We start from the raw sequence: 13325 nt of genomic DNA on the forward strand, positions 1-13325 counted from the left end.
CTCAAGGTAAGACATTTGCACAGAGCTCCACAGAACTACACAAAACACTCAACCACTATCTTTAAGACTTAGTTCTCTTTGCCTGGTTTGTCTCAATTTTTCCCTTTGTAACACAGATGCTCAGAACAACCTGCATTAGTCTACTGCAGCAGCGATGTTGTGGATTAGCAAGTTAACAAAAGACAAAACAAACACTGGCCACACATATCTTGAAATATTTTTATTTAACAAAAATAGCTATTCAATTAGAAACAAGCTGAAGGGGTCCTACCAACAACATCAATATGCTTACAGAATTTCATAGGCATCAATAATTCCACGTACAGTCAGGCTCTACTGACACCTCATCACCACAGCAACAGCATAACATAAGAACAACATCTAGGTGTAGTTTCCATACATTAATAGGCCTGAAAATGTACACAGTGTAGCACATCACTATTAGAGCTGTCACAATTTCATGACTTTGGTAGAAAAATTGTTATTGCTGTAATTCATTAGTTATTTAAATAGAAGTTGAGAATTAACTGGGTTGTTCCCCTTCAAATACTTATTCTCTGTATGAAAAGTGCAATTAAAATTGAGTTGCTTCTTTCTGTCACTTGATACAAGTGCCATGCGTCCATGCCTCATCTCACATCACAGCTGCCATCAGGCCAAGGAACCCAAAGGACAAGGTATACCCTTACTACCCCTTCTCAGGACAGCTCGTCAGCTAGCATTTCACAGCTTCAGATTATTTTTTATACAGTAAAGAACAGAATAGAATATATATGTGGTTGGCTTCAAGTTTCCATTTCAGGATAAGGTGGTTAAGTTTACACATGTAAGTATAAATAAAGCCGAGCCCCTAAGACACTTCAGAAGGCAGCCTGCTGACACGGTGAAGCTTTCGGGAGCACACTTCCCTGAGCAGCCAGCCTTAAAGAGCTCCACAGACCCCAGAGAGCACATCCCAAACACATTAGTCATTCACCTTGTGTCATAAAGGCTGAGGCGCTCAGAATTTACGAGGAAGATCGTATCTGTCCCAGCCAGGAGAGAAAAGCTGTGATGTCTCCATGGCATTAAACAAACCAAGTAATGAAATGAAGCTGCTTCTTCAGGCTGACTGGAATAAGCTCCAACCACCACACAAAGAGAAGGCATGGAAAGGAAGCACACTGCACAGCACGTTCTCCCTTCCAGTTCTCCCATACGCTTAAAACTACAACCTTCACAGCAACTGGGACAGCTTATAGGCCATGACCACAGTGCACTACAAATATCTGTTGCTGTGCTGGTTTTGATGCCTGAGTACCCAGGTGCCCAAGCCTAGGACAGCTCTGTGCAACTCCTTCCCAGTGCTGATGCAATTTGGAAAAAAATAAACCATTTTAAAAAACAGATATGAGGCAAGTCCCAAATTGCTCAGACTGGACAAAAGAAAATAAAAAACTCTTCTCCCCGTAAACACTTTTTTTTTTTAAGTGGAAAGAAGAGGTAGAACTAGTGGATAGAGACCCGCCAGAAATAAAGGCATTTTAAAAAGGGAAGAAGCAACAGATCAGCAGTCAGCATTTTTCAAGGCCTCAGGTGTTCATTTTGTTAAATACAGTAACTGAAGATGTCTAGTCGCTGCAGTCATGATTCTGAGGTTACAAAGAATAGTTTAAAATCCTGCAAGTCACCTTCCTTCTTGGTGCTACACTCAAATCCACCATCCCACTGAGATAGCCCAGGCTCCTGGGATACGAGTCAGTGACTCTTACAACTGCAGGAATCTGCAGACCTAGAGGACAAAGGCAAAGATGCCCAACGGTTCTGCAGATCAGCATCCTGCCTACTTGAACTCCCTCTAGGCTTTCCCTAGAGCTTTACAGTCCCTTGGGTGCAGACCTTCACAGCACAAGTAGCACCGCTGGCAGCGAAGTCAGTGCTGTCACAAGTCGCCCCAGGACAGTTAGATTTTTGTAGAGGTAGCATGATCAGCTATGGTGAAGCTCTGACAGCAGGGATAGCAGATAAACTGCAGAAATAATACTAAACTAAAAGAAGCATGTGTATATGCAGAAACATAAGTATATGAGTCCTCAAAACACAGTATCCAGCAAGAGCCACACTGCAGAGCACTGGCCTAAGGCCACCTCCTCTCCCAGGCCCAGGTCTCTCCACAGAGAGGTCTGTGAGAATGCCCTCACTACAGCAGCATCTTAATGACAAAGAGAGTAGCTGTTTACCAGGCAATCAAAGCTGCGTTTTCAATGACAGTCTCCAGATGCATGGCTTCAGACTAAAGCCTCTCAAGGCTTTCATTTTTTGAGAAAACTTACTGTTCTTCGCTGCACATCCCATATATGCAACAGAAGAACAAAAGGCATTTTAGAAAGAAGATATTTGTTCTTACTTACATAAGACTTAATACATTTACTTTCTAAAACGTGCTACTAATATAGTATAAATATGGATCAAGTGCCATTAAGGTGACTGCCTTGGGAAGAAAAGGCAGAGATTAAAAACCAGACCTCTATCTTCGTGTGTAGCCACTGAAGGTCTTCACTTGGTGCACTAATGGCTTTCAGGAGATCTGCTTTGCATCTGCTCTTGACTTCTGTAAGCTCTAATAATACTGTATATGCCGCTGGCCAAGAACACCAGGGAGATAGCCGCAAAGTAAGATGCGTAAATCATGAACTGCAGAGAAGGTGAGAAGGAAGAAGTGGTTAAACAAAACAGTTATCAAATATATAAGAAAGTTAATTCATGAGCTTCCTTCCTCTTCTAAAGTGTCAGGAATTACTGAACATTAGTTGGCAAGGCCTTAAACCAGAAACTGGTGGCTGAGAGGCTTTATAGCCTGTTTCACCTTCCTCTCTCCCATCTGTAAAGCTAAAGGGGGCTATCATACCTGGGTGATGATGTCCAGCCCAAGCCCACTGGCATCCACAACAATCAATGTGAGTAGAGTCTGAAGTGCTAAGGCAATGAAAGTATTGACCCCAAACACCAGGGCGTACCGTTCCACATTGAGATTTGTAGCGATCTGGAACCTGGAAAGAAATGGATGACCAAAAACGTAAGGATGGGGAAGAAGAAGGGAACAAGAATATGAGGAACATCTCTGTAAAAGACAAATATGCAACCTAAGGAGTTACATAGATTGGTCCAGTATTTTCCACAACTAAGTTAGCTTGCACTGACAGTGTGTTTTGAGAAATAAGCTCATGACAGACTAGCAGGAGATCTGCAGAGACATCTAAAAGGCTGCAAAAACTTGGGAAGGTCTGTGGGTTTCAGTAAGACTGAAACATCCCTGCCTGACGCAGCTACAAATGGCCTTGCCACCCAGAGAAGGTGCAACACCCTCTAATCTCAGAGAGCTGTTGGCAGTCCCTAAGCATCAGCCTACGGCAGTGTGGTCCATAACCTCCTGCATCCTTTTGATCACAACTCCCTTTGCAGTTACCAGCTTCAACATCTCCCCTCAGACTGTGCCTGGGCTGTCATGTAGCACTGAGTATGTGTGGTTGAACAACAGCTGTTTTCCTTCTCAGACAGGAGTTACATTGACATTTTCCTCCATACAAGTTAGCAAAAATTGACCCCACAATGTAGATAAAGCATTGTGCTCTCCTTATCTGCTAACACTTCAATCCAGCCACGTTTACAAAAAAAGCAGCGCTATCTAATATTTAGAAATAGTCACATTAGTGTCATACGACTTTTGAGCCTAGGCAGGCTGCCAGCCAAATAAACATCTCCGTGCCTGTTTCCAACCTGAGTCAGAACACAAACCCTTGTAAACAGACTTCCAGACTCCTGGCGGGTGAGACCCTGCTTACATGGACAACAGGCCAGCTTTCCAAACAGCTGTAATCTCAAGAGCAATTTACATTAAAAAATACTCACGTTGCTATTGTGATTAGCAGCATGTAGATAATTCTGAAGACAACATACGATGCATAGCACACCCAGATGTTGTAAACAGTGTCCATGATATATACAGCAGCAGCAATAAGAAAGGAGAAGAGGGCAAGTGCCACTTCACCCCACATTGCCCAGGATGTTTTTATATGGCCCACAACAAACACTGCAACAGCTCCTGCGAGGGGGAAAGCAAGCATAACTGTTAGTTATTGCAATTCAAGTAATTTGGACACTACAGATTAGGAGCTGTATGGCCTCTGTTAGAGGATCATTAACGAAGTGAACAATATTAATGTGCACACCTTAGGAGCTCTCCTTCCTAACTTCCCCCTTACCTGGAACTGTGCTGTAAGTTCCCATTCATATTTCTGAGAACAACAGCAACAAAAATAGGTCAGTGGTGACCCCTCCTGAAATCTTCTCCCTAGCTTCATAAGTACAATAGCCCTATGACTCATACCACTGCTGCTGACCATAGAGGTGTTGTCAGCTAGGCAGAGAAATGCAAACCCTGCTTCACAAAAGCACCCAGTTAATGATTTCGTGGTGCCTTAGGGTCTACATTCACTGCAGGTGGGGACACAAAGACACTATCCACTTTAATACACAGCTGTTAGAGCTCTCACTCAGGAAACAGGAAAACCTGCGTTTACTGTCATATTCACACCGGGCTGTAACAGTAAGAGCATGAGTTCAAAACCCCATCTACCAGAATGAAGCTTAATTGAAAGCTACTGGGGCTGTAAATAAAAAAAAGTCTTTCACCACTAACTGTGCATGAACAACCCTTCACAATCAGAACAGGTTGGTAGCTCCTGCTGGATTTTAGAAAGGTGGGGTTGGGAGGAGAAGACAGATCACACGGTGAGTGGCATGAATTATGATGCACGTTTCAAGCAGAAGACAAGGTCCATTTCACGCACTATTGCAGCTCTAACTTCTGAGAAACCAAAATACATATTACAAGTAAATTCCTGTGCGAAGTAGGCTTTGTTTTGCAAACAAGCCAAAGAGCAACCAATAGCATAAGGATGCTGCCGCATACAGCAAACAGCATGCTGACAAAGGGAGGTTCACTGGAGATCTCTGAAAAACAGGATTGTATTCAGCATTTGACCACTGTACAGAAGTGCCACCCGGCAGCATTTATGCTTTGTAGCCCTTGGCTGGCCTGCTTTCTTAGAAACCCTTCAAGCACACGAAGGTTTTTTGTGTACCATCAGTGTACCAGCCTGCAATCCTGTCAGATCTCACAACAACCTTTCAGACTAGCGCAGGTAGCTCTGCCAAGGACAAAGAATTTATTCCCTACCCCTCCCCCTCAACTCCTCTTCCCAGTGCCTGCCGTGACATTACCAGACTGACATTTTGTGGTCTTTGGAAGCCTGGATCCCCTAGTAGCAAAACCCTGAGATGCAAAAAGAAGCTAGGTCCTAGAGCCTTCTTTCTACTGTCTCAGACATTCTGAAACCTGGGGAGAGAGATTCTACATCTCGCTCTGGGGATTTAGTGGCAACTCCAAGTCATACTCCCCATATGGCTCAACGTTATACCAGCCCGACACCTAATTATGAAAACATGTAATCTGTGTGCTGCAATTAGATACCTACAGCTGATTCAGTGGTTCCCATCCCAGTCTGATAAAGGAATGCCACAGTCCCAAGAAGCTGCAGGGATACAGCTACACAGTCAGTTGACCTCACTACGGAGCATAACATTTATCTTGCCCAGGACAGGAAGCTGACAGCCACATGAGTCACCATGCTCTACTCAAAGCCTTCTACCAGACACCACAGCTACAGGCAGGGATGGCAACAGCATCTTTTATGAAGGTTACCAGACATTGCTCGTAACAGATCACAGAATGACCAAGAGCAAGGACAATGGCAGATGGGATCTGGGATACACCAGGAAAGGGACTTTCAAAACAATAAGAAAAGTAAGGAGCATTCATGTTCTTCTACAGATCTGAGGACTACAGCTGCACTCAGATTTATTCAAGGAGTCATCCATCTTCAAAAAGAATGCAACTCAAACCAGATTTGGTGCAAAGAGGGGCCTGTAAGATGACAGTAAATGAAGAACGTAAATTTACTTAAGAATGGGTAGAAAAGGTTGATTTCACTGGGTGCTCTTTCTCAACAGATCACTTCTAGTCCTGTTATATATTTAAGGCTTTTTGTTGAGATTACTTCACTAAACTTCATTTGTTCCAAGTAATGAATCTGTCAAGCAGAAGGATTTTTTGGTTTTCTTTTGAGCAGTTCAAGGACAGAAGCTAATTCGCTTTCAGAAGACTTCACCCAATATAATCCAACCATTTACAGAAAAGACAATAGAGGAAAAATCAAAGTTTGCTTTGTGGGAAAACAAAAATTTCAGTTTTGCTGGAGTTAAGTGCCAACAACCTTTCCTTCCAATAGGACCACTGTTCACAGGATTTGAAAAGGACCTTGATATCACAGATGCTCATAACAAGCTTTGAAGAATATTTCCTCACTTTTTTTCCCTAATCTGTCCACATCTGGCCATGCTATAACCCCTTAATATAATAAATTCACATGCTTGGTAAAGACTTCTCAGAACCTAACAGCTGCCCTCTGAAGAGTCCCTGCTTTACAGAGCATGCTCCAGTTGAAGTAAGAGCATCTTCTGTGTAGCAGTGACCTGTGATTTCTGCACCCACAAACTGACTGGTGTCTTCTTTTGCTTGATACAAATTCTTCTGCTTCCAGGGGCCAAGGCAGAATGGTAGAGGAAGCTGAATCAAACAAGAATTAAAAGAGCCACAACATCATGCTGTGATAGCATATGACCACATGGTATTTAAGTGCACTCCAAAGATGATGATTCTTAAGGATCTGACCATTAAATAAAGGTGGTGACACGTTCAAACCCAGTTAACAATGGGTGCTAGTCCAGCTACTAGAGCTATAAATGAGTCTCAGCTTCCCACTGAACTCCAAGAGGGGTCTGAGCATGCTAAAGACAAGCTCCAGGCCTTGCTTGTTTGGATACCTTGGCTTCTTCTGCCCCAAGAAGGCGAAGTTCACAGCACATGGAGGAACAATGACTCCATCAAAGAAAAGGAACATAGTAGAGCAACACCTAGAGAGCCTCTGCAAGGATACGTTAGCGATATTAAAAGAAGTATTGTCCTAGTTCTGGTAATGAAACAGCATTAATAACTTGTTAAACAATTTCTTTTTGTTGACGGACCCACCTGGCCCTTTCAAGTCAAGTGACTTCTTTCATCGTAATAGCCTTTCTGCTTAACACTGCTGAAATGACTACACAGTGGCTCACACATGCTTGCGCGTGTACAGGAAACTTTCATGTGCTCCCTATGCTGCCAGAGAAAAAGTAATGAATGCACAGGACCCTCAGCTGGGCTTTGAGTGGTTAAAACAAGCACAACCCCAACTGTTTCAGGGCTGCAGCTACAGTGACAGCCAGGAAGAGTCGATCACACACCTGGAGCCTTTTTGACAAATCATTCAGAACAACTGACTTGGGAGGTTCCTTTAAACACCTACACACTGGATTACAAGAACCAGGGCTGCATGCAACAGCAAACTCTACACTGAGTGCGACACCACGCGTGTCATAGAAGACTCATCCCAAGTGCAGAGATTCCCTTGCCTGCATGGTGTGGGGAAACCTAAGACACTTCCAAATCACACTCTGGTGACCCTGAGGGACACAGGGCATTTCTCCCAGCAGAGCAGGAGCTACATCAGCAGCTTACCTAGCAGCGTTGAGGCTGCTTCCACACCACCATTGTAGATTTCTGTGCTGTGAGAAGGCAGCACCACCTCCCACAGGTTCTGAGCATAGTTGATGACTTGTAAGTAGCCACAAGTGGACAGTGCCCACCACACTGACCAGCACAGCATGGTCCGAGAGGAATAGCACTGCAGGAAGTCCCGCCAGAGATCCTTGAGCACCTTCACGATGTCTACTTTCTGCTCCTGCATGAAGGGGAGGGAGGGGGAGAGAAATGTTAGTCTCCATTTACAAATACCGCACACCATTCTATAATACGGAAAGGAAGGGGTCCGTCTCAAGCATCCTCTCCACCTCCAGCTCTCTCACACAGAGCAGTAGCTGCTGGTTGTTGGAAGTGCCATGAGAGGTACCAGAGAGAAGAGGCATAGGCCCATATTTATTTTGAAGAAACGGGTTCGGAAGCCAGTCACTCAAATCACAGGAAGAAGCATCACTGACATTTGTTAAGCCCTGATCCAAATTCAGTCAAACCAGCTAGCGTGGAGAGCGTGCAAGTGACCAGATGAGGGTATTTATCCCTCATAAGTAAGTCAATTTTCCCTAGCACTAGCATTCAGGAATGAATTATTCAAAGGAGCAATATCATTCCACTACTCTACTCCTGTTAATGTTCACCAAGGCTCTTAGAGAGGTATTGCCTGGGGATCTGCAGAGAAATGAAAGCTCCTTCCATCAGACCCTGTCACAAACGGCAGCTCTCGTTTATACGAGTGCTTTGACGATTCAGTGAGACAGAAATGAACCTCTCTTCCAGATCTTTCTAGAAAGAGCACAAAAAAGGGGGGCAGACCCACAAAATGGTTTGAAAAAATTTGAAAGGAGGTCAGTCTTAGCAAGAAGGGATGCTGACAAATGAAAATTGCCTTTTACATACAGGCTATTAGACTGATGTTCCTAACCACTTTACACCAGATCAGCAGAGGAAACAAAGGTCTTCACGTTGTAGACAGAGCTGCTAATTATGTTTGTTGTGTGCACACGCTCTTTGTAGACAAGCAAGACCCTTCTCACATGAGCCCACACAGCAGTTACTTCATGTGGGTCTTGGCAGAGCTCCTGAGCCCACCCAGCATCTATAGCTTAAAATCCCTGCGGGATAGCATAGAGCTGTCACAGGACTGAGCTACTGCACACTGAGCCACCACACAGCCAGCTTTGGAGCAGCTTCCCCACCAGCAGCAGCTTCGTGCTCTTGGCAGCACGCCCTTGACCCAGGGGAATCACTCGCCCTATGCCTTGGAAAGAATATTCTCCTCAAGCAATAAAACTTGTTTTAAGGCATCGCTGCTCAAACTCCTAACAAAGACCGCAGCCTAACTCCATCCTGAACTCCCTTTCTCCACCCCTCAAAGTGTCACCAGTTTCTGAGTATCTTTATTAAATACCACGCGGTCCCTTTGGTGCTTTGCCAGAGGCAAAATGCTTGCTCTGCGTGCAGATGCTATTTCTGCAAAGCCCAACAGAATGACTTGGAAAGAGGTCAGCTCACAGCAAGCCAGCATTAGCCAGACATTTCCCACGCAGAAGGCTTCGCATGAAGCACGAGTTCAGGTGCAGAAAAACAGGGAAGGTAACTGTCACATATGCTGCAAGCACTGATTCAGCAAGCTCGGTGCAAGCAGGTGCCTGGTAAGCCAGAAAGGCCCATCAGCCCTCCTATCGCTTGGCAATGGTTCAGTTCAATTATTTGTACAGCCTCTAATGCACGTTCATGCAACGCAGTTGCCATTACCTTTGTTAAAACTACAGACACCAGTGCTTCTCAGCTTTCAGCACCTGGTATGACCACCACCAGGTAGTTACACTAGAGCACACGTACCTCCCTCCCCCTGCATCCCCCCCTTTCAGCATTAATTCTGAAGCAGCTTTGCCCCTTGCTCTGGGAGAAAGATAAACAGAATGGGAAGATAAGCAATATGCATCCCTTCATCGTTACTGGCACCGTGGAGAGGGGTTGGAACTAGAGGATCTTTAAGGTCCCTCCCAATCTGAGCCACTCTGCGATTAACAAATACCGTTCAGCATACAAGTTTGCATGGTTAAAGACTTTTTTTTTTTTTTTTTTTTTTGCTTTTAATCACCTCAAAGCCACTCCTGCCCTAAAACCAGGAAATCTGCAGAAGCACAAACACACTATCTCTCAGGTGGCCACACTGCTCCCTCCCTGGTGCCAGCACCAGGAGGACAAGGCAGGAAAGCACCCTTCAGGTGCTGGTACCTGGAGACAGCATGGAGCAAGAGGCCAGAGGGAAAGGCCCTCAGGACCAGCCTCGTGTGTTCAGGCAGCCCCCTGCTGCTGTGCTACTCTGTCCTGGCACGTTCTCCTTGCTTCCCACTGGATGACAAAGCAAAATAAAGACTGGTCCCCTTTAAAAACATATATACTTTTTCTTTTTTAAACACCTTGCCATCTCAGCAATTGGGTCTCGGCAGACTGTGCTGGATGGGGCAGGATCAGGTCCCTGGAATGTTAATGCCTTTAATTCCTAGCGACAGCTGAAGGAAGCTGAAAGCAGCCTGGGACACTGCCCCCTCAACCCAGCCAAAGCACAGAGCCCTCCTCTGCTCCCCCCGTGTCAGTGAGGAAACGCCAGCTCTGACACATGCAGCAGCAGCACAGATGCTCTCTTCACACACCTTAAGAAAAAAATTACCCCAGCTCCTCATTCCTCTCAATCCAGGGACAGTGCACCTGGCCTCACGCAAAGTGCCGGCACCTGCAGCAGGCTGCTCTCTGTGCAATTGGTTGTCTGTAATGAACGGCCCCAGGACAGCTAGCAGCCCTCTGGGGACTTTTGCTAGAGGTTACGTAGCCCAGAGTGCTTGGCATAACCTGTGGTGTGCTCACGGGATGCTCTGAAGTTTTACCAAAACTATCTCCTGCAATTTACCTGTACCCTGTCCCCCTGTAGGTAACCTACGCCAGTTGTCAGCGCTCTCCAGAACTGCTGCTGTTTCCTCCCCGGACTAGTGTCCTTCCAGCACTGTAAGTAAAAATCCAATTGCTACACATCTTCTTACTACACAGCTTACACAACAGCTGAAGGAACGAATGTTTTCAAGATGTGGATGCTGGAAGAATGGCTTTTTTCCCTGCAAGTCACAGACACGCCCAGAATTTGGACAAGCACCGAATTTTTAGTGCCCCAAGATTCTTCTGGCATTGTACGGTTGAGCAGCAATTTGATACCCAGAGAGTTTTAACCAAAGCCTTGTGAGGCACGCAGAACGACTTCAGCAAAACCAAGGAGCAGCCTACCATGCTCTACCAAAGAAAGGAAATCACAAGGAGATTTTCCTGTATAATAAATAAGGAAGTTGGATAAGTAAAGGGATGGGTTTTGCTATTGGATACTGCACCTCTACTGCTGTGTGCACGCACATACACATACACCTATGCATGTATGACAACCACATGAGTGTTGCATCCTCTTCTGAAGTACACCCAGGGCACAACTCACCTGTTTCTCTGCTGCACTCCCCTCCACGTTTAAGGGAACTTTAGTCTCATCCTCCCAGCCAGGCGTCCTCTGCACGCTGGGCTGATCTTGGACAGCCGATCCGTTTTTACAGTCCATGACCTTCATCTCCAAGCTGAACGGCTGACTGGAGACGTGGTGAAAGAAAAGGCTTTTCCGCGGCATCGGCAGGAACCAGGCCGTGCCGAAGGCAATGGATATGGAGGTTAAGGAGATGACATTCAGGCTGAAGAGGGACCACCCCGCCACAGACACGAGGACCTGCCCGGACACCGAGCCCACCGTGTAGCCCACCAGGGTGGCGCTGCGGCAGTAGCTGGTGACCTTCTGGTACAGGTCGACATCGACAACGCTGTAGATGTAGGAGTAGTAGGCGACGTCGGTGGCAGTCCCCATCCCATAGAAGAACTCGAGGAACTGGACGGCCCGCAGCCCCTGGGCATAGAGCAGCATGAACCAGGTGACGATGAGGCTCAGGCCCTGCAGCAGCACCACGGGCTTGTAGCGGAGGTAGTCGGAGGCCAGGAACACGGGGAAGAGCAGCGCCAGGTAGGAGTACGTCCACACCGGGTAGATCTCGTTCAACACCTGCCGGGGGGGAAGAAGAGACGGCGGTAAGACGCATCGCCACCGCGCCGCGAGGAAACCCGAGCCGCGGCCACGCGGTACCTGGGTCTCGGAGAGGTTTTTGTGCGGCCCCAGCAGGTACCGGGTGAGGAAGGGCTCGGAGGGCCGCACGTTGCAGAAGAAGCCGTAGGCGCACAGCAGCGCCGTGGGCAGCGCCCAGCAGCAGCCGGGGCCGCCAGGCCGGGCTCCCCGCGGCCCCGCCATGCCGGGCAGGGAGCGCCGTGTGGCCGCCCGCTGTCCCCCCGTCCCCGCCGCCTCCGTCCGCGGTCACCTCCCGCCGCCGCCGCCGCCGCCACCCCCCCTCAGGGCGCGCCCCCGCGCCGCCGCTCTTCAAGCCCATTCGCCGCCGGGGGGGGGCGTGCCCCTCGCCGGCTTCTGATTGGGCGCGGTCCCCTCCCCCCAGAAAGCCGGCCAATGGAGAGAGGAGGGCGGGGCGGAGCCGTGGCGGGAGAAAAGCACGTGTGCGCCGCGCGGGGGCGGGGCTGCGCCGCTGGAGGGGCGCGGACGGGCGGGCGTTGAGCGCCCTGGGAAAGGGGCCGGGAGGGGCCCCGCTGGCCCCTAAACTTCCCCGTCTCGCCCTTCCCCCGAGGGCAGGCACGAGATTTTCCTGGAAAACATCTCTGCGAAGAGCCTTTACCTGCTGTGCCGGTCCTTCCTTGCCTGGCCCAGGCTCCTTCAATCGCTGTGAGAGCGGGAGTTAAGGGAATCGTAGTAGACAGGGTGCTGACTAATGAATACCTAGATTATTGTATTAAAAATAGATGTTGCTTAATGTCTTTGCTTGCTGCTGTGCAAATTAACCGAAACGAGGAGTCTCGGGGCCCATCGCAAAGGATGGTTCCTGACAACAACGGGGAACCTGTCTCAAGAACCGTCTGAGACCAACCCTGTGGTTTGGACAAGAGCCAAGGAGCAGCTGAGTCTGCACAAAGACAAGAGGTCAGCTAGCGGTGATGAAGAAGAGCTATCAGCCTTCATTCCCACGCCCCCCGGTGACCACCACCAGGAGACACTGCGCAAGCACAGATGGGAGGAGTTTATGGAAATGACTCCTTGGAACTAATTTTAACATGAAGCGGGGATAGGTCATGCATATGTGTAGGCACATGGGGAAACTTCATGCATATGTAACTCTACTGCATATAACCAAGGCAAGTTGCCACGTATATTTATACTGCATATAACCAAGGCAAGTGCACACAGCTTTGGTGGGACTACCCCCCGTGCTGCCCAGCGCTGAATAAACATACCTTCTTTACAATCTTACTGATTGTGGAGTCCGTTTTCCGCACGTCACTAAAGCTTCATTCACCCAGGACTACAGTCCTCCTCCAATCTATTGGCTGTACTGCTACTCACTCTACCCCATGTTACCCCTTACTACCCCCTACTAGCCAACTCCTTCACCTCTGTGCTGCCTCCCTTTGATCTCCACCACGTTGCTACCACTGCTATGGCTTCCTACTCTGTACTGACAGTTTGTTCTCCAAACTGGTTGATGCTTTAGAAGGTTCATGTAAGGGG

At 47.6% G+C, this 13325-nt stretch overlaps 1 protein-coding gene across 1 annotated transcript; it reads right to left on the reverse strand.

Annotated features, from left to right (window-relative positions):
* Positions 1 to 205: 205 nt before the first annotated feature.
* On the reverse strand, positions 206 to 12069 carry SLC19A2 (solute carrier family 19 member 2). The gene is made up of 6 exons (XM_040570129.1): positions 11844 to 12069; positions 11157 to 11762; positions 7655 to 7877; positions 3889 to 4081; positions 2888 to 3029; positions 206 to 2673 (listed from the first exon to the last, which is right to left on the reverse strand). Exons 1-6 carry the CDS (start codon positions 12003 to 12005, stop codon positions 2548 to 2550), a joined length of 1452 nt encoding a protein of 483 aa, XP_040426063.1. The 5' UTR covers positions 12006 to 12069; the 3' UTR covers positions 206 to 2547.
* Between the last annotated feature and the right edge of the window lie 1256 nt (positions 12070 to 13325).

Source organism: Cygnus olor, chromosome 1 (genome assembly GCF_009769625.2).
Source record: "Cygnus olor isolate bCygOlo1 chromosome 1, bCygOlo1.pri.v2, whole genome shotgun sequence".
NCBI classification, from domain to species: Eukaryota; Metazoa; Chordata; class Aves; order Anseriformes; family Anatidae; genus Cygnus; species Cygnus olor.